Source organism: Pelecanus crispus, chromosome 12 (assembly GCF_030463565.1).
Source record: "Pelecanus crispus isolate bPelCri1 chromosome 12, bPelCri1.pri, whole genome shotgun sequence".
Classification (NCBI taxonomy): domain Eukaryota; kingdom Metazoa; phylum Chordata; class Aves; order Pelecaniformes; family Pelecanidae; genus Pelecanus; species Pelecanus crispus.
Window position 1 is genome coordinate 8630041 of NC_134654.1, and position 22198 is coordinate 8652238.

The 22198-nt window shown below is 46.3% G+C and overlaps 1 protein-coding gene across 6 annotated transcripts in view; it reads right to left on the minus strand.

Annotated features, from left to right (window-relative positions):
- The window catches only part of CUX1 (cut like homeobox 1), a 286475-nt gene extending 270797 nt beyond the window's left edge, over nt 1–15678 (minus strand). For all 6 annotated transcript variants that reach the window (XM_075720282.1, XM_075720281.1, XM_075720283.1 and 3 more), the window contains exon 1: nt 15578–15678. In XM_075720282.1, coding sequence (XP_075576397.1) covers nt 15578–15640 — 63 coding nt within the window. In that variant the 5' untranslated portion in view covers nt 15641–15678. The remainder of the gene's footprint in view (nt 1–15577) is intronic.
- Nucleotides 15679–22198: the final 6520 nt, after the last annotated feature.

Sequence of the window (22198 nt, forward strand, 5' to 3'; positions counted from 1 at the left end):
GTTTCCCTACCTTTGAAAAAATAATGTTCAGTTCTTAAATGTTTTGCCAGATCTGGACCACACCCTGCCCTCTCCCAAAAATCTTGGTTGTTTGTCTCCTGTTGCACATAATCAATTATAGCACTTTCAGGTTCGTATTTTGCATGGTGGGAGCTGATCCAGAAAGGAGATTGTGCTTGTGTGAGCTTGTGTGTTTACACAAACATACACACTCCCCCCCCCCCCCCCTTATAAAATGGTTTTGTTTCTATAGAACTTCAGGGGATTTTCCTCAAACTGAGTTTTTCGCTTGTAAGCAGACAGCACTTGGTAGAAAAAAAGTAGCTGAAAATTTTCCGCTTACCAGGTCATGCTAAACACTTAAAATACAAAAGGGAAAAGCAAAATCTCTGTCATTCTATCACCACAAGAACTGAGTATCAATCATAAGCAATAACCACAGCAAAATGCACAAAGACACCCAGCAGATATCTTCAGCTCCACTGTACATTTCACTCTCCCCATTCTTGTTCCCGGATTCAGTGTCAGACACCAACTCTGATGTTTGACAAAAAAGGGATACGGCAGATTGCCCACCAGCCGCATCATGTGCTGCCAAGTGAGAAATACAAGCTTGGAAACAGTCTCGAGATTCCAGCCAGGACAGCAAGGCTCGAAGCATCACACAAGTGACATAACTAAGCATGGTGGGGAGAGGCTGGAGGGGACGTGGGAAGTTACTGCATGAAGTAACTCTGTAGGGCACGCAAAGGAGCTGTTTTCAGTACCGAGCAAGACAACTTAAGCATTTGGGAATTACCAAGAAATAACTGCAGTTTTCTTCCTTCTGATTTTTCTTCTTAAACTAAGTCTAACTGCAAAATCCCCTTAACTACTTGAATCCGAGTTTTCCAACATATCTTCACTTTCCCGCGAATGTTCTTTACCTAGTTTTTCTTTACTAGCTACTGCAAAGCAACACAGCAATCAGCTTTCAGAGCATTCAGCAGAACAAGGATCACCCTGGGTCTAGTTCTCAACTTAGGACTCCTGCAACATTTAAAAAGAAAGTTTACATCCTATAAAAGACAAGAATCATCTTGTTAATTTGTTCGGCAGCTAGCACAACAACAGTGTGAACACCACATGTAGACAAATACTCAATTTGTCTTCAGACAGTTTTTAGAAGACAGACATTTTATCAGCGTATCTGTTAACACTTTCCTTCAGAAAATATGTTTTGCTTGCCAGCAAACAAACAACAAAATAATGTGTCATATCTGTAAAATGTGGGAGAGAAATAACCAGGACTAGCTTCAGAGTGCTGTAATAAAGCAACAATAATCAAATGCTGGAACACATAGCTAATGTTTCAGCCTTGTGCTTGCAATCCTGCATTTACTTTTGTTACTTCGCAATACCATGGAGATTCTCTCCAGTTCTGCTATTTAACAATAACCAAAGAAATGTGATGGTTATGAACTCAGCTTGCAGTGGGATAGCTCGTGGAAAACAAGGCATCTTACACAGTCTGTGCTGCAGCTAGATGATCCATGTATGATCGATGGATCATACATGAAGGATTCTACATGATCCACGTAGATCTACATGGATTCCATGAATTGGAAGGATCCTCAACTTTACAAACTAACGGCTAGCTAGGTTCTCTGTTTCAAATTCAGGAGCATAGGAGAGGAAAATTTAACCAGCAAACACTATATGGGAGCACTTTTCAGCGAGGCCTCCAAGATCCTGAAAACATTTTTAGTAAGTTCCATAAACTGTAGTTCTAATTAAGGATTAAATTTGGAGACTAAACACCTCTTTATTTGAGGGCAGGGAGGCTTAAATCTTTTTGTATTAATGCTGAGCTATATCATCTGATATTTTTGCTATGACCAACCTATAAAACCTGTCAGCTTCACTCAGTTTACACAGGGCTCTAATTATGTTTAACTAGAATCTGAATGATCTAATTACTTAACATCTTACAGCACAAACTTCTGAGGACATCTGGTTGAGCAACTGGCAAGGGAGTCAGAGAAATAAAATGACTGTTCTGTACCCTGCTCAGGACCCCTGCAAAGAGCTCTCCCACCAGACAGGCTCATTTTTCCATCCCACCTGAATTTCTGCCGGCTGAAAGCAGCCCTGCAAGAACAAATCACCCACTGGTTCAAAGAGGGGAGTCAGGTGAAGAAAAACTCTGAGTGCCACAAGTAAGATGACGGGACTTTGAAGAAGTTTTTCACTTTGCTTTGCTCTTCATCGGGTGAAACCCCAGATCATTCTCTTGCATCTCTGGGGCTCCTTCTCCTACCATTCCTCAGAAACTGAGAAACGGAGGATCACCACGAGCGCTAAAACTGATGTCAGCTCGGCTGCATCAGTGCCAGCAGGAAGCTCCCACACCTGCAAGCCTTAAAAGATTTTCAAGTTTTTAACCATCACGATAGTGTAAGGGAGCAGATTTTTGCAAAACCAGGGAAAACTCCACTGGGACACCATAAAGTCATTCATACTGAGAGCACTACGGTTAAACTGGAAATAAGCAGCAGTATGAGCTGAAGGATCTTTTTTGGCTGTGAAGCACTTCACTTAAATGGTTTCCATAATGTCAGTCTTGGTCAGTCTTTCCCTTGGCCTGGCCATCTGCCAGGGTGATACCGTACTACATACCTGAGGACCGTTCAAAGAAAAGGGTGCCCAAAACACAGGAAACTGCTATCGTGACCCATATTGTGCAGACATGCTCCCACTTTGATCTCTTTTCCTTGAAACCACAGTGCACTGTACCCAACAGATTAACCTGACATGGTCAAAGAAGAAATCAAATCTAACAGTTCTGGTTAAAAACCCAGTTAAAGCTGCCGTTCTCTGCCTTTACTTTTCCTTAACGAACAGATGGAAACCAGCAATAACCATCTGTGTAAAGCAGCAATAACTGTAAAGCACAATAATTCCACAAAAATACAGTAACAAGTTCAATTAAGTGTTTCTCTAATTGTCTATTGCCCGTGACCTTCTTCAAAGATTTCAGATGAAAAGTAAAACCAAAACAACTTGTGAAAGATCCCTTGGCACCTTTGACAGTAGTACAGTTCGATTCTGTATCCTGGGGAAATTCCAGTTCGGGAACAATGTTCTCCCTTCCCAGATTTCCCCCCCTCACACAGAAGTGCTCCTCACTCCTCCTGACCTGCTAGGTAGAACATCCAGCTTCCATGCTCCACAACAAAACCGATTATCCCTGAATGAGCAGTAAAACTAAACCATTCCTGTACGTGCAATGCAGCAAATGTTTTGGAATCCTTCAAGATCAAAGCTCCTCTATTAATAAACTTATATTTTTATATTCCTTGCAGCTGAAAAATCCAATTAAAACATTACAGTGACCTTTTACCAGAGAACTAACTACTGTCACAGTGAGGATAAAGTATCAGAAGACACCCTGAGCAGGGTTCCAGCAAAAATGGAATAGATACTGAAAGATACTATTAGAGTTGTTTTACTTCAGTCACTGGGGTGGTAAAGGATGGCCTAATTCAATAGGAAGATGAGAGGCTTTTATTAGGTCTCCAAACTAGTGTAACTGACAGTTAGACAAATAAAGTGTCAGGCCTTAAGTCAGCTTTTAGAAAGTAAATTTATAATGAAGAGCTGACAATCAAGAAACTGTACAAAGAGGCTGCTGCCAACTGTCAACTACTTTTTTTTAAAAAAAAAAAAAAAGCTACAGAATGAAAATTTCTTACCACTGAAATTAACTTCACAATTTGTTGGTAAAATGATTATAGCAAACAAATAGGGCGTAAAAACACTACGATCTATGACTGCATTTTGCCATGACATATCTAGAAGGGAACAAGATAAAGAGCAATGAATGCCCAAAAACAATAGAAGTATGCGTGTTTTTTCAAATCAGGCATGCCTGCTAGAGCTTACCAGCTTCCATTTAATCTATCTGTACAAAACCAAAGTTCACTTAAGAAATGAAAAATAATACATATCCAACATTTCCTGATATCAGGAGCTTCCACGTTTGCTTATGTGCTCCAGAAGAAAGCCTCTAATAATGAACGCCTGCCTACCATCACCTTTCAGCAGCAAGGATGCTAAAGGGTATCAGAAGTTGCAAGCCCGTGAGACTGGAGACGTAACAACCTTTGGCACAGCAGGCAGCAGCCAAGCACAGAAAGCACCTTTTACAGCACTGGGAGAGACAGCACTGAATGACCAAGTACAGCATGCTGGTGTCCCAAACTAACTTTTTAGCCCTTGCAGTAAAGTCAGTTTTCAAAAAGATGGCACGTACGACAGCTCTGGGGCATAGTGACCACTTTCTAAGATCCCAAAAACAATCTGAACTACTAAATTCCTCCTCTAATCCTAGTTAAAATAGGTTTTCACAGTTTTCAGAGTTTCAATTTTAGACTTCAAGTCCTATTTACAAGACAGAAAAACTCAGATATTTACCTTAATCAAGTTCTACTTAGCTTGGCACATTAAAGAACTGACTATTCTCAGGGTATGCCAGAACATCTCAAGATGCTAACGGATTTTAACTTATTATCTAAACCAAGCTGATCACAGCACAGCGTGTGTGCCGTTTTAATCGTTCATGCTGTATTTATCATACCACCCCAAGAAAAAAAACCACACAGTTCTAGTTTCACGAGTTGATGGCATGGAGCACAGCAAAGGACTCAGACAGAAATGAGTATCAGAAGTTGCACAGAAGAAAGCACCTTTACAATACAACTTCCCAATCATGGGACTGACCAAAGCTCTGCCTGCACATACACAAAAATCCTGAAACTAGCTCCTCCTCACAAGCACAGAAACAGCAAACAATGTTTTATCCATAAAACTGAGAGTATGGCTTTGTAAGACAATTTAATTTGATTCAAATCCTGATCTAAAACAGGGAAATAATCCCCAGTCCTGCAGGGGCTAAGGACTGTTAGTAACACAGACGGCACCCACAGTCTCGCAGAATCAAGACTAGAAAAGCTTTCTTCATTAGGAAAATACACAAAATAAATTCTCATAGACCAATTCTTCCCTCATTGTCTGCTTCACCATGCACCTAATGTTTCTTGTAGCCCGTGAAGCAAGAGCACAGCAGCCCCCTGACTTTACTCCTAACAAAGCAGCAAGTATCGACTCACTCTTGAAAGCAATGAAAAAAAAGACATTCTGAGTGCAAGCAGTAATTATGAGTATACAGTATGCTTGCTTGAGAAAACGGGCAGGGTGTTATGAACAGCAGTGGAGAGATGAGCTGAAGACACAATATTAGCAAGCTGCCCTTTTCCAACATCCGAAGAATTTCGATAGCAAGACTCCATGCCAAAGAAAACGTGCAGAAACCTATAAGCAAAAGAAAACTAGCACTCCTGAAAGAGACAGGACAGAGCTGGAAGAAGGGAAGGGAGGAGTAACCAGTGCATTCGCTTTTTTTCTTCTTTACTTTTTAAATACATGAAACACTTCTTGCACTCACATAAAAGAAACTAAGGTTACAATTGTGTAAGCAACTCTGCACAGAGGTCTCTCCACAGAAAATCAATTGCAAGACTACTGGTTCCTTGTTTTTAAATGTTTAATATTATCCCATCTCCACAATTAGTATTAAAAAAGCAACTATGCTCATACCAGACATACCAAACCAAAGTTGAGTACTATCGATATTAACATGCACACACAAAAGTTGCAACAGAGAGATAGATATGTAGTTTGCTGACAAAATTAACATTATCATATTTCAGATCCTAGACAAAGGGTACATTTTATTTATGCCTGAAAATGAAGCAAACGTCTTTAAGTGATAGCACGATACAAATTTACTTTGACATGCACACGCAATAAAATGTGTAAATACCCAATAAAAACAAAATGAAAAATAATTACTGACAAAACACAAGTATAAATTTTATTGAGCTATTCTGACAACATCTGTATTTCACATCAATGAAACAACAAGAAAAAGAACAAAGTTGATTAGAAACATGACATAAAGGAAGGGACTGAGAAGCCACTGGACTAGTACGGAGAGATTCACCTCTATTCACAACTTCACCACGGGCTGGGTTAGAGAAGGCAGCTCCTTCCCACTCGAGCTCAGTCAGAAGGCTACAACTACGCATGTGTTAAAAATTAAGCACATGTGATAACGCTTACTGGGTCAGGGCCTTTGTGTTGTGCTAAATAGGGATAAAGCTTATTCACCTTTGCAAAGTTCACTGAGCTGTGCCCGACTCGCAGCAGCAGGAGCGAGCAGGAGCTCAGCCACGGAGCACAGCACCCCTCCAGCCTCACAGCGATCCAGGAAGCAAACGCATGTGAAATGAGTAGGCGATCAATATTTCTGATGGCACAAGTAGACATCTAAATCATAACCTCTAACCCCGCTGGCAGTCTTAGCAGGCTATCGATACTGCAAAACCTGAACAATTTGGATAAAAGTTGCTGTAAGAAAAAGTTTCAAGCTACCCCATCATACGTCTTTGGTGAATCAAGAATTTCAGCCTTCAGATACGCGTCGAACACAGTACATAAAACCTGCTCAGAACATATCCCTCTCTTTTGCCATTCGGGGGGCTCGCATGCTGCCATTTACAGTCCTTGCAACCACCGGAGCGTGGCTTGGACAAAAGCCCTGCTAGCGACTGCAGATCCTCCTTCACCTGAGCTGGCAGAGGCCGGCCGGTCGTTCTCAAACAGGGAGCTGTTTCAAACCTACCGCTGCAGCTAGCTGAGGACTGCAGTTTTAAATGATGCAACCACAAACTGTTGAATATTAAATTCAACATTCATATCACTGGGTGCCTATAATGTAAATTTTAAGCAGCCTTTAATGTACAGAGAAATCTTGAAGGGAAACTTGATAAATTGCCTATCTTGCCTTCAAACAGTATACCAAAGAACATGGAGGTACGTTTTAAAGTAAGAGAGTGTGTATGTATGAATAACTCCGGATTATAACCTTATAACCATTTGCAGGAAACATTTTCTCTCAGTGATTTGGTACCAATCATCAACAATAGTCTCTTAGGACACCCGACTACTCAGTTCTTTTTTCACATTCATTTCTATAGACATTGCTTCCAGCAACAAGCCTGAAAAGTACCTACAAATCAACAGTAGTATATCCTCTGTCTAATCCATTTAAAAAGAAAGCTAACAAAGGTGCAGAAAATGTAGCAACAACTAAGTCTTATTTATCCACAACACAACACAGAATTAAGTAGTAGCAAAAAGGAACACTAAGGGCTAACGCACAATCTTGTGCCTCAAAGAGGGGTCAGGAGCATTATCAATGTTTTCCAGATGGAGAAGTAAACCAGCAGAGGCTGGGTGCCATGCGCAGAGGCCCGAGCAGACCCACAGCAGAGCCGAGAAGAGGCATGCATCAACTGCTAGCAGCAAGACTGAAAACTCCCAACTTATTTCAAAGTCGCTGCTACCTAGTAACTCTCGCTCAAACTGAATCTGAACCAATTAAAGGCTTTGTACATTAGTACCAGTCCCCCTAAGCATTATTGCCCAAAGTAAGTATTCACAGTGTATAGATTTTTGATGGGCTGATGCATACCAGCTGAAGCTTACCGTTCTGGTTAGCAAAATCTTTTGTCTTCCTTAAAATAATGGATCAGCAACACCACGCAACCTCAAATACCTAGCAGAGGTACCAGAGAGAACAGAAGGAGTAAGACTTGACCCATCAAACTTCTGTGCGTTTCATCATCTGCAGCACTACCTTTTAGCTTTGCAGTTTAGTTTCTATAGGAATAAGGCAGGGCATTTCCATGCAAAACATGTGACCTTTTTGCATCTCAGACATACCTAGTCTGAGTCTTCATTTGGGGGGAAAAAAAAAAAAAGTAGTCTAAAGCTATTCAATTGCTTTTTTTTCTTTTTTTTTTTTTTTTTTTTTTTTTTAAGAACAATGAGAATGCTGCTATTCATAATACCTTGAAATACCATCCAAGTGGTTAAAAAGCTATTTAAGTCTAACAGGAACGTAAGCCCTATTTGTCACAGGGCAACATTAAAAATCTGTCAGTGTACTCTGAAGTCATACCATCACCCTGGTATCTCACATACAAATCTTCCCAGGATGTTTCCACAAGAACATCTTGGTGGTAAACCCCAGGCTATCCTTTTATATGATCAGTGAGTGCAGGTGAGCTGGATTTGATTGCAACACTACAGCCAGGCGTTTGTTGGGAGACCCTCCATACTCACCAGCTGCACTGCCCAATATTTATATAAATTCTAAAATAAGCTCTCCTCCCAACTGTACTGCAATAAGAGTTTCATTTGCAAGTCCTCAGCTTAAGCTCACTCCTTAACTCCTTCCTTTCTTCACCACTTCCCTCTATCCCATCCAGTCCTTTACACAGCGTCATTTCCCCCACTCCATTTGTTTTTATTTTTACTTCCCTGCAGCATTACTGTTCTCAGCTTGTCACATGTGAGCCACAGACTGAAGCCAACATTTCTCAGCAAGGAAAGACCTCTACAATGTAAGCATCAGAAGCGACTGAGGCTCCCTGCACGTACACACCCCCCAAACCCATAAGAACAATCCCACAGCAACATGGTAATGCCGCAGCACAGGACCATCCGATCTCCATAGCTCAAGGGATACTATAAAATGTAAGCAGGAATTAGACCACAGTTTGGCGTCACCTGCATACTCCTGTGCAATGCACACCAGGGCTCACCTGACCATTAGCCAACAGCAAGATCACTGAATTCAATGAAACGACCGGTCTACCCCCACTGCGAAATTAGTCCAGCCGTTTACCAATAATTTGGCCTAAATTTTCATATCCTTCACAGAACCTTGCACTGGCACTTCCAGATGCTGTTATGTCCAAGCTTGCTTATTCACCAAGGTACATTTCCACACAACAAAGATAGGAACAACAGGATCTGTTCAGCACTGATGTACGAACTCCTCTGAAAAAGCCTCAGACAGCCATGGCCTACACTTTTCTTTTTTTAAAAGAAGCTCACAGCCAGAAACACAAAGATATGGGGGAATTTAAAGCATCTAAATACGGCAGCTTAAATACGTTTGTGCATCTGCTTTTGAGCTTTTCAAAGAAAGGGTAATCTTCACCTCTGTATTCCCAGAGCAGATCCCTGTGGGTCCATGAACCCAACTAGGAGACAGACAAGTCCTCCCCTCCCTCCACCCCATCAAACAGCAGCACAACAACTCCAGCCCTCACAGAAACTTCCTTATTACCCCAACCGTCGACAAAAGCCTTAAATTACTGCGAGGCAAGGAAGCAAGTGCATTGCCAGCGAGGCAAAAAGCTATTAGACAACATTAGTCTGAGAGGCTCCAACTTCAAACCTGCGTCTGCTGTAACACATCTGCACAGAGCCGTCGGGCCATAGCCCAGCTTTAGCACCTTCATACCGAGAAATAAGTTTATTCATGCTAAATACTTAACTCTGCTAAGTCACAGAAGTGACCGAGTAGCAGCACAGCAAGGACTGCTGTATCCTGCTAGAGTCAAAACTCAAGCACAAGCAGGGAACCGTGGTGGATCTGGTGCAAATTCTTTCCTGCCCACTGCTTTCGCAGAAATGCAAGTACTGTTCGACAACAGGGAAGACCACTGTTACATCCAACAACCTACACCCAACATCTGCACACTGTGTGTTTAATCTTTTATAAAAACTTACCGCTGTTAACATTCAGTTATCTCTCTAGATTTCCATGTTCTTCCCAACCCAAGCAATGCAATATACTGTATTTTCTTCACTATAGCTAACAGTAAAAGCAGAAATTACTAACTTATTTGCCTTGACAAACCAGAGATGACAAAAACAAGCTGGGAACATGTATGTCACAAAATGAGTAAGATTTCTCTTTACTAATTTAAGGACATTAACTATTCTGATCGTGAGGTCTCAGTTTCTCTCATCTTTCCCGGTAAATTCAACACCACACCTACAATCCCATGTGTGAGCACTCTTGTACAGATCTCTTTGCCCTAGACTCCTTGTCTTCTGCTAACTACCCCATTTCAGCTTTCTCCCTCTCAGCGTCACATCTTCCTACTCCTTCATGCAATGCTGGAACATTGTCACTGTATCCTCAATCCAGAAAATGTTGTATTTTCAACACCTTGCCCATAAAGTATATGGGAAACAACCAAACACAAAGGTAAGCAAAGAATAAAATGTGAAGAACACGTGCAAGAGAAACCTGAATATACAAGATGGGAACTTACTACCCTGCTTACATGAAAGGGACCACAAGTCAATCCGCACTGCCTGCTTGGTGTCTTAAAAAATACTAAGCATCCATGTATGTATCTGTTCTCTGTCCAATAAATAAACTGCCTTTATTTTCAGCCTCAGTGTGATCAAACCGAAACTTTGGATTATGCATTTTTCTACATCCACTTTCTGCATTACAAATCAGCTTGCAAATAAAGAATAATTGTTCATTGGAATTTTAGACTGCATGTAATTTCTTCTATAGCAAATGCTTCACCCATTACTTATTTGGTATTGTTATACACAGCCAAGCAGTGCAATCTTTTTTTCAAAAAAAATCCCAACCATTACCGTATTCCAAATCCTCAGTACTGCATTTCTCAATACATTATCCAATTAACCACAAACTTGGCATAAGAGCAGAGCGATTGAAACACGCACTAATTCTGCCATGTTTCAGACGAGCATTATTTCATTTGAGGAACAGGAAAGAGGGCTAGAAAAGCTTTCAGAAATTCCTTTCCAAGGAACAGGACTCAAGGAGTAGGATTCAAAGAATCCCATGAAAGCCAAATTCTCAGAAGTACACCAAGGGCCTTTCTTCCAGTATGTCACGCATGTTGATGTCCAGGGCCACCACCCTGACCACCACAAAAAGCCAAAGCCTTCCTGCTGCAGGGAAGCAACGATAGCTATCAGAGTCTACTGGCAGCAGTGCCCTGGCTTTTACATCCTTCTCTGTTCCCTGTATTGCATCTTCTTGAAGGACTACCAAGCTGCTTGCACTACACATCTCTGATCAGGCAGGGAGGAGCAGACACATATTTACAGTAGCTAGAGACTCTTTTCTCAATACACATTTAACTACCATTATAAATAGTAAAGCACTGTCTACTTTTAGGACAGAAACTCCAAGTTCTACAGTGACCTGCACGGATAAACAAAATTAAACACTCAGATGCAATTGCTAATTCCACTTCTGATGAAGCACGTTAACTCCTTCACTTAAAACAAATCAGCTTGTGCTCTGGTACAATCAGATCCAACTAAAAGATGCCAAGAACTCCACCTGTTTCTAATTAAATAATAGAAGTGCTTCAGTATTTAAAAGCTACTCATTACTACTAAGTTTTTCCAGATTTTGTTACAAATTTTATAATGTTACAAGATCAATGGTTTACCTTAAACAGCTAGTCACAGCATGCATAGAATACTCCATCCTTACTTTAATCATATATGATGCAATACCAGGATGAGATTTTAAAAAACAGAAACGTGCGAGCAAGATTTGGCTTTAGATTTTCATACCCTAGCTTGACAATAACAAGTTATGCCATTCTACTCAAAAGCAATAACAAACTGTACTTTTTACCAATATGCGTGCCTGTCCTGCAAAGCTACGGTAACATTTTGAGACCTGTGTTTATCATCAAAATACTTCAACGCATAGTTTGTTTAGTTTTCAAATGGTATTAACTTCTTCCATTCATCCTGCAGATTCAACTTAGATCTGAGAGCCAAGCGAGGCTTACTCATGCAACACTGCTGGTCCAAAAGATACGACAGGACCAACTGTCTCCTCTGATACAGATACATACACACACACACTCAGAAATATTAAACAAAATCTTAAAGAGGACTGCATGCCATACCCACGGGAGCACGACGCTCGCTTTCCTGTTCTGCAGCAGAGGGTTGGTTTTTTATGGTGAAGGTGATGGTGACATCAAAAACTACAAACTCGAAACAGGACCATGCAACAGCAGGTAACCTTCACGCCGCTGTACGTCAACCTGATTCAGATCACACAATTGCTTCCAAACAGGAGACGCGGTTTTAACTCGGGGGCAAGCAGCATCTCTCCAGTGATTTAATTTGCATTTAGTGCCACAATATTCACCGTTTGCAAGGATCTGTTTTCTCTATGCACTGCAATTCCCTTGCCATCAGTTTATCAAACGTGGGTCCATCTTCAACCACATGGCAAATTGGTGCAGAAATGCCATGCTAATTCCACCATTTCTTTAGGAAATATAACTAACCTTTACTAGAGAAAAGGGCTAAGTGTTCAGCTGCATGCCTTTCAGGTACAGCCTCAAGTGAAGAGCCACGTTTGATACCTGTAGGAAACTGCCATTTTTGCATCTCATGTTCCACTTGTGAACAGACCTTTTTGTTCTTTAATCCAAGTTCTGAATTATTTAATCCTGCCTCCAACTCTTGAAATCTCTCTTCCTATAAACAAGAGGTTATTTAGTGAAAGGAAATAAATAATTAAGAGTCAGACCCTAAAGTGTTCCTGGCTGGTTTTAATTAATATTGATACAATCCTGAGAAAACTGCTGCTTAATATTACAAGGCAGGTCGAAGCTCATCAACAGTTAAACGTCGTCTTCTAACAGAAGGCAGAAGAGGAAGTTGCGAGCAGACAGGGTGCATGTCGCTCCGCTGCCAGCGACACGGGGCCGCACAGTCTCAGCTCCTTACAACTTTCTCATGCAGAAAAACAAGGGGTTCAAAGCCATCTAGACCCAGAGCTACAGGAGCTGGAGTTTACAGGGGCACAGGTGGAACTGCGTCAAGCATAAATCCTTCAGGTTTTTGTCCTGGAATAGGGTAACAGAAGTGCAGACGAACGGATTTTTGTTTTCTATAATTCCACACTCGAAATACGTTAGTACAAATGAATGATGGGGGAGGGAGGGAGGGAGGCACGGACAGTTCTGTAAGACTGAACTTCATACTCAGTAACGATAGTTTTTATAGCATATTGCTTCATCTGCAAGTGGGAGTAAGTATTACACTACCTCTTCGTGCAGATGGGTGGATAAAAAAAAAATAAAAAGCTAATTTGAAACAAATTAACTATTCTGCATATGGATGAAGGTGCTCTCTACCTCTCTGGTCACTCCAGGACGCTCCACAGACAGACCGCGTGCAAAGTTAATAAACTTCGCACTGCGCACAGATTGGCCGGTGAACCTGCCAAAAGGTGAACAGCCTCAATCCGCAACGTGTATAAATAATCACAAGTCCTCAAAAGCAGGTAATGAATACTGTTCAAACAGCTTCAAGCTAGCGTTACCGGAATGCTTCAAAGGAGAACCTACAAGCTGTTCTAGTCAAGACTGTCACATTTAGTCTGCAAAAATGAGATTAAGGTTTGTACAGTGATATTCCACAACAGGTTTTACAGTACGCACAGAAATTGAATTATGATAAAAGTGAGCTATTTTTTTACTAAAAACAGAATAGAACAATCTATCAAAATGCCATTTGGCTGCGTTCATTACATTTTAGAATTTAATTTACATGATAGATACCTTCGCATAATATGTTTTAATCAATAAGTGTTTCTGAAGGCTTTATTTTTACAGGAAATATTTAGACTTCCTCACCATCGCAGTGACGTTAGGAGCGTTTATTTTCCTATGCTAAGCAAGTACAACCACACATATACAGAGGCAAAAGCAAAAGTCCACAATTAAAGATGTCAGACCTTGTTTAACTACATCTTAATTTAATCCATTTTATTTTATACAATTCTACATCTGGATCTCGTTTTCTGTATTCCTGTAGGTATTCTGGGTCACTATTAAGAACCCTTTCAAGTTAGCAAAGTTCAGCCAAGTCTACCTTAATCCAAAGCCTTTAAAAGAAACAATAAAACACGAAAGGGGGTGGGGGGAGAAGAGCCTAAACCAAAACGTTACATTACCCCACCTCCTAATGCACCTGAAAGTCAGCAGGGACCAGCCTCCTGCTACAGATCCTACGCAGCACTTCCCGTTTTGGGGCTTGCTGGGGTTTTTTAGCATCGCTCCCGCCAGCTCACCCTCCGCGAGCCCCGCGGGGGGGGGGGCCGGGTCCCGCCGGGCCCCGCAGCGTCCCCGCACCTCCCGCGGGGCTGCGGCTCTGCCCGGCACCGGGGCTCCGCCGGCGGCAGGGCCCCGGCCGGACCGCCGCGCAGGGGGCCAGGGCGGGCAGCCGGCGGCTTTCGAGCCAATTTATTTAAACGGGAGGCACCGGAGGGTCTGAAGAGGCAGGGCAGCGCTTTCCTGCGCCAATCAACTGGGAGAAACACGCATGTTGCAACCCTGTTCAGCGGCGGGAGCAGCACCAATTCATCGTTTGACACCCCCCCCCCCCCCCCCCGCAATCCGCCCCGGCCTTATCTATACCCCAGCGATTATATTCCATAGTGGATCTGCCATTTCCTCAGGGCACGCACCCAAAGGGGGACGGAAAGCCGGTTAGCGAGGACTTTCCCCCGGAGAAAACAAGACTTGCACAGGCGGCTGCGAGCCAGCACAGTGAAGCATCAATATTCCGCTCATCTGTCAGATCCTGGGCAGCAGGCGAGGCCGGAGCGCCCGTGAATTATGTAAGCGTGCCCGCCCGCCGCCCGCCGTGCCCCGCCGGGCGGGACGCCCCCGCGCCCCGCCGGCCCCGCCGCCAGCCCGCACGGCGCTGCCCCCGCCCGCCCCGCGCCGGGCAAGGCCGGCCGCTCGCCCCCTTCCCGCCCCCGGCTGCCCCGCGGGACCCCGCCGCGGCTCCATCCCTCGCCCCCCCGCCGCCGCCGCCGCCGCCGGGGGCTGCCCCCCCCTCCCCCCCGCCCCTCCGCGGAGCCAGCGCTGGGCGCAGGGCGGCGGGAGCGCGGCGGGCCGCAGCCCCCTGCCCGCCGGCGGCGGAGGGGCGGGGGGCCGGCACCCCCGGCCGGGCGAGGCGGCGGCGGCGGCCGGGCAGCGGCGGGGGAGCGCCCGCCTGGCCGGCACCACAGCGCCCCCAGCCCCCGCCGCGCCGCGCCTGCACGCCGAGCCCGGCCGGCTCCCTGCGCCCCCACACAAAGTCCCGGCACTCGGTAAACTTTCCCCGGCTCCCGGGGAGAAAAGGCGGCGGGGAAGCGGCGGCGGGAAGGGGCGGGCGGGGGGGATGCGGGCGGGCGGGCGGGCGGCGGGGAGCGGCGGCCGCCGGCAGCCCCGCCGCCGCCCCGGCCGCCCCGCACGGCCCCGGCCGCCGGGGGGGAACGGGAAGCGGGGAAGAGAGCAGCCCGGGACGGAGCGGGCGAAGCGGCGGCGGCCCCGGCAGCGCCGGCTCCGGCGCCATCTTGGGCTGATCGATGAATTGAACAAAGAGGATCAATTTCCGATGGGGCCGGTGATCAATGGCGGGGGGGGGCGGAGGGAGCGGAGCGCCGCGGCCGGGCGGAGCGGGGGGTTCCCTTTAGGCGGCGCGGGCCGGCAGCGGGAGGAGGAGGGGGAGGCCGGGCCCGAGGGAAGGCGGAGAAGGGAAGGGGGGGGGGGGGTCCGGCGGCGCGGCCCGGCCGGTGCGGCGAGCGGGGGAGCCTGACCTGCAGCTGCTGTAAATCAAAGCGCTTCCAATATTGAAACATCGATCCCACATTGGCCGCCATCTTGAGACATATTGAGACAGAGTGAGCGGCTGATAGAGAGAGAGGGGCTGGAGTTCAGGAGCCGGGAGGGAGGGGGAGGGAGGGAGGGAGGGAGCCAGCCGGGAGGGGGGAGGAGGGGCGGGGGGGCCAGGGGGAGGGAAGCGGGCAGGGAGCGCCCAAATCCCGGCCTGGAGCCCGCGCCCGCCCGGAACACGGACTCAGCCCGTGCGCTGGCGGGGGGGGGGGGGGGAGGGGGCGCCGCGCCCGCGCGCTCACAGGGCGGCCCCCCCCGCGCGTGCAGTCCCGGGGGGGGACCCGGCGGGGCGGGGAGCGGGGGGGGGGGGGCGGTGCGGGGCGGTGCGGAGAGCGGGGGGGGGGGCGGTGCGGGGCCGGGCGGTGCGGGGAGCGGGGGGGCGGTGCGGGGAGCAGCCGGGCGGTGCGGGGGGGCGGTGCGGGGCCGGGTGGGGGGGCTGTGCGGGGCGGGGCGGGGAGCGGGGGGGCTCTGCGGTGCGGGGCCGGGCGGTGCGGGGACCGGGGGGGGGCTCTGCGGAGCGGTGCGGGGCCGGGCGGTGCGGGGAGCGGGGGGGCTGTGCGGGGCGGTGCGGGGAGCGGGGGGGCGGTGCGGGGAGCGGCGGGGCGGGGGGCAGTGCCCGCGGCGCGGAGCCCCCGCCGCGGCCGGCGCTGTGCGCGGATGCCCCGCGGGCGCGGTGGGCCGGGGGCGGCGGCCGAGCATCGCCCGCGGCAAATGGTTCCCGAACGCGCGGGGAAGGTTGTTGGCCCTCTCGGGGAGCCTGCAGTCTAAAATTAGATAAGTGGCGAGAGTTTAGGGGAAACAACAATGAAAAAGTACATTCGAGGCAGCCTGATTCACTGTGTCCGGGGCGGTCCGAATGCGTCTTTAAAAGGGATTTATTTAAATGTAGACAGGCACTTACTCATAGGGCTGGTGCCACTGACCACTGCCGTGGAGGGGGCGACTCGCATGAAGGCTGGAAAATCAGATCATAGCTCCGCACAGGATATCCATAGAAACGGAGATTAAAAGGATGAAATAACTTACTTTGTTCTGAACAATAATGTTGCTATAAATACGAACATTTTCCCTGTTCCCTTCCTGAAAAGCAGAGAACGTTTTACCGGGCTCATCTCTTAACAAAACAAACCAGTGTACGCGAACAGTCTGCAAATACCTTACCCCCTCGAGAAAGCATTCCTTATTTCCTTGCTGGGAAACGGGCAAAACCGCCGCCTGTACCTGTCCCCTTTGTAATCGATAAGCTGCACGGGATTTTCCCAAACGCAGCTACTTGCACTGTTTTGCACTTCGTCTGTAAAAGCAAAATGTATCTTCCTCTGGGTAAGTGAGTGAGTGTAGGGGTTTTTTTTCTCAAACTGTGTTTGATCATCAAGCGAATTTAGTGCTCACTCAAGTCAGCAGGTTGACTACTTGAAAACGGCTCTGTCTATCTTTCGAGAAGTTACGGCAGAGACAGCGGCAGGGCAATTGCTACAGATTATTTCCCAATCTGCTGCCGTCCTCGTTTGGAGGAGCACCATTATTTCAGCCTCCATTTCCACTTTTTGCTGAGGCTGCTGCTTACAAAGATACTAATTGCGATGGCGGGTTTTATGTTAATGGGTTCCACGTAATGATCAGCCCGACAACTATAGACCTTCAAATTGTTAGTTGGTTGTACTGGGAATAAAAGTAATGGCATTCGGTTATGAAAATGTCAGGCCTCCACCCGGTGAACTAGATTGGGCGCTCAACGAGATTGAAATCCAAGAGCCTCCGCACCGCGGCACGCGCGGCTGTCGTGGGGCTGGACCCAGCGATGCCTTTTGAGAAGGAAACCCCTTTTCCCGCAGAATTGCCACGCTTCGGGCTCTTTGCTGGGGTGGTGGCTGCGTGTCCGCGGCTGGGGTGGCGGTGGGGAGGCGGGGGGTGCCCGGCCGGGGTCCCCCCCGCTCCGGCGAGAGGGTGTCGGGTGCTGCTGAGCGACAGCCGTCTGCAGGGATGGAGCTGCACGAGCCTCCAAATTCTGACTAACAACGTAACCGGTTTGGTAGCTCTAAAATAGGACTTTAATCCTGGGAAGCATCATTTCACATTCGAGTGATCTAATCAAAATCCTTTCCTCTAATCTCTCCATGGTCCCCCCTTTCTAGATGAAAGAGGCTGGAGTTCCTGTCTTCACCCTTTTTCCGCTGCCTCCCTGTTCTACCAGTCTGTTCTGTGTCCAGGCAACTGCAAAGAGACATTTCAAAGACTCCTGCCATGCCATGTAGATGTTTTCTCTTGTTAGTTTGGACTGCAGGTGTGTAAGCCTCAAGGATGAAGTATCATGGTGCTGTTTTAGGTTCGGGGCATGCAGTCATAGTACAATAAATCACATAGTAACGCTCCACTTTGAACGCGCACGCACAGAAAAAGGAAAAGAAAAAAGCATCTGACCTGAATCATTTTCTGGAACCACATCTGGTTAAAATCCAAAGTTTTAAATTGAGTAATATTTTAAAATACATTTGGTAGGTATTAAATTACAGTGTTATATCTGGTAATATTTTTGATACTAATGTGTTAAGCAGAGGTTTATATCTGTCAAGAAATATGAATGATTGTCATATGGGGTAACAAATGTATCCTGATATAAATAATATTTTACGATATTTTTAACATTATTGTAGTCTTTTTTGCAGGAGTTACATCTTGTCACATTATTGCCAATTTGAAATAAAAGCTCCGTGGCTAGATACCAAAGCTTTTAGCTGTATAATTTTGAGTAAGAATAAACAGTACGGCTGATTTTAGGAAGCACTGAGAAACCTTAACTGTGCTGGAAGACAAGCTGAGCACCTATAATTCCTATTGTCTTCCGTGCAGGATCAAGTCCCTTATTTGCCATTTTGTGTGGCAGCAAGCCCAAGGAAATCTTGCTTGACAGCTCTGGTTTTTCAAAGTGCTGTATTTCTTCGGGCTGGATTCTGCAGGGTACAGAGCTCCCTGGAGCAAGCGATAATTTTCTTTGTGTTCCTGCCGAACCGTACCTATGTGAGATGGAAGGAAGATCTTGGAAAATTTGGTGCACCCTGGCAAGAAGATGGGTAGAATGAAGTTCCTTGGATTATTTTGTTTTGAGAAATCAGTTTCGTCTGTTCATTTGAGGAAGGTTTTCTTAAGGTTAGATTTGATCTGTGTAAATGCTAACTTCTTTCAACATGCACTAATAGAGTACTGAAAAAGTAAGTACAGTGTATTTGAAGTTTAAATCTAAAATGATGGCAGTAACTAATAATACTTCAGTAATGCTTGCTACATCCAAAATATTTGTAGGTTTATTGTGCAGATTTCTTTTCCGTTTTCTTCCAGATATAGTCATACGGGCACTGGTTTAGGAATTAGGCAAATATCTGATTAAAATTTGTTTCCTGATAACGTCATCCTGTCATAAAATGTCACTAATACAGATATTTAATTAACACATTTGCACACTGGGCCATCAATGGCAACTGGTCTTGCTATGCTTTACATGTCGTCGTCCAGAATACTGAAGAAAATGGACCTTTATTCCAAGGGTCCCAAACTTGTCAGAAACAATTCATTGTCACAGCTGCTCCTCTGGGCAGCAGTCTGCATTCATTAAGATATTTTGGACCATGAGTTCAATTTTGCTCACTGGACATAGGCTTCTCTTTGCCTTAGCGAATCTGGCTTATTTCCTTGGCCAGAGCACTGAAAGATGAGGTGCTGCGTCTCCCAGCAAGGCTGTAACTTTGAATCTCTCCTCCATGGATTCTTGTTTTTTCTTCTCCTCTTTTTCACTTAAACTGACTCGCAAATTTCTATCAGTTCCCGTAAAAGTGTTCCTCTAGAGCCTTATCTGTACCCCTGCCTGCTCCTTGTCCAGCCCATTCTCTCCTCATTTTCATGGCTCTCATCTTTGCATTTTCTTCAGCTGCTTCTTGTCCCCAGCTGCCTGGCTCCATGTGTCTGTGCCCACTGAAAAGGAGTGCCTCATTCCAAATCCCATCCCGCTCCCCTGTGAAAGTGTCGTTCTGTTCACTCTTAAACTGGATTTGAGAGCAAAGCAAGCTGTGCTCCATCTATCCTTATTACACTGTGCCATTGCATAGTGAGACCCCATAGGGATGGCAGAGAATAGAGACAGCCAAACAGACAGATAATTTATGTTGCTGGGAGATTTAGCCCAAATTAAAATCAAAACTCATATATGTCTTCCAAATCACAGATTTTTTTTTTTTCCCAATTATTGTCAGTGACTCCAATACTGCTTGATTTATACCTGTCGTAGTAGCCAGAGGTTTTGCAGCATATAAATTGCCGGCGGATTTGGCCAGTGATGTGGACACCGTGATGTGTACAAGCTCAGGAAACCCCCTGAGCAGAAAACGGTTGGAAGCTGGGACAGTACCGAGGAGAAGTATCCCATGTGCCTGCCCGCTCTTCCCTGGGTGTCCACCTACGGTCACGGGCAGAGGCAGGAGGCTCAGCTGGATGGACCCTTGTTCTGAACCAACATGGTGATTTCCACATTCTTTGGTAATTTGTGAAAGTTTAAGCACAAATCATGTAGATGGTGGCATACGTGATCTAAGCATGAAATCCTCTGACCACTGCGTAGCCACAGATACACACCGGTAGATGGAAGAGAAGAAAGCAATTCTCATAGAGGGCAGGGAAAATGGCCACAATTAAAAGCAAAGTAAATTTGGGTGGTGTGGTTACTTGCTGTTTAACTCTGAAGACATTTATAAGTATCCAGCATAACCCACAACAGATCTTCTTTGAGGATTTGTGGATTAACCCATACCAACAAAAACGTGTGATGACATCGTAGCGGTATTCTCTGCCAGGTACAGCAGAAGTCACTGAAGACCCCAAAAGAACGAGTAGTGTGTCTAGTGAATTGAGTCAGTCTTCCCAGACTGAATATGTTTTGCAACATTTCTGTCAAATAGCTGCTTTTCTTACAGTATATTCTATCCAGATGCATGGTCATGTTTTGGCCAGCATAAGTAATAACAATACCCATAGGCAATCAAGAGAATTAGAGAAGAAAAGGACCTATCAGATTATCCACTCCCTGTAGCTGGCAGTGAATAAGTTTCGTACCGAATTTATGTAAGTACATGGTTCATACCAGTTTTAATTTGTAAGCAGTGCCCTTGCCTCATTGTCCTTTATCGCATGTGCAGGACGATATCAGAGCTAGCGTTTGGCCGGACGGCAGGCACGTTGAGCCCGTTCCCGGCTGGGCAGGGCGCACGCTCCCGCTGGCACTCCTCTCTGACTTAACACCGTTCCGTTGATCCGGGCATTTATCTTCCCTGTCCTTCGAGGGGTTAGAAGACGAGTTAGTAGGTTATGTTCCCAGGCAAAATTCGCACCTTTTTTCTCACTTGGAACCTTCCACTTATTTTTTACCTCTTACTGGTTTCTGTTAGGGTTTTGTTTTTTGCACATCCTTTTCTGTGGTAGTTAACTCTTGCTATTCCTATCATGAATCTCCTCACCCACTTCATGCAGCCACTTCTCGCTTCAGGTTCTTCTCTTCCCATCTCTCCCTCCCTGGTCCGTCAGGGATCCTTTTTGGCTGTGCTTTCCCCTCCACTAACTGTCCCAGCCAGGTATTTCTCCCAGTTTCTGCAGAATCTTCAGGTCCAATATTTCACATATTACTTAGGAATAAGAAGCTGAAACCAGCATTATTAGTTTAAATCCCTTTTTGTTTTCTGAACCTCAGCTGGGGTGATTATATTCTGCTTTCTTTGTGCCACTTCCCCCGTGGCAGGAGAGCTGGTTCAGTGACTGCAGCTGGGATGGGAGCTGCATTCAGCTGCCGTCACAGGGCTCTTCGTGCCACGAAACAATTCACTGAATCTTCCCTCAGTTTCTCCATTCTGTAAAATACTTGCGGTCACCAGGAGATAAAAATCTTGTGGTGACTGTCGGACACTTGCATCTGGTGGGTTGCAGAACAGGGAAACTGCAAGAAGGAGATGGAGGGAAATACATGAATAAAGCAGCTCCAAGGCTGCTCCCTCACCTACCAGTTTCCCTTTCATTCACTTCCAGATAGGGCCTATAAAGCGGGTGAGTGCAAAGCTGACGCTCTCTTGGAAAAGAAAAGAGAAAAAAGGTTTTTCTTTCACTTTCCAATCACAGACACTTCATGTGGGGAGGGAAGGAGGAAACACCCCTCTGCTCCCTTCCTCCAGCTGGGTGTTTTGGTCCCCCTGTCCTGGCCTGTCACCACCCCGCAGCGGTCGCACCCCTCGCGGCGGGTCCCCCGCGGGTGCCGGCCGTCCCCGGGGTGGCTCAGCCCCGCATCGGCACAGCCGGCTCCGGCACGTGGGTGCCGAGGGGAGAGGCGTCTGCGCCTGGGCCCTGTTGCAACACGCAGGGACGGGAGAGGAGAGGCAGACGGGTGCACGGGGATGGAGAGACAGGTGTGTGCGGAGATGGGGAGATACCGAGACAGACCGACTCGCCTGCCTCTCGCACCGCTGTACAGCCAAGCCCTGAGCACAGGGCTGCAGTGCTCGCTGGAGCTATCG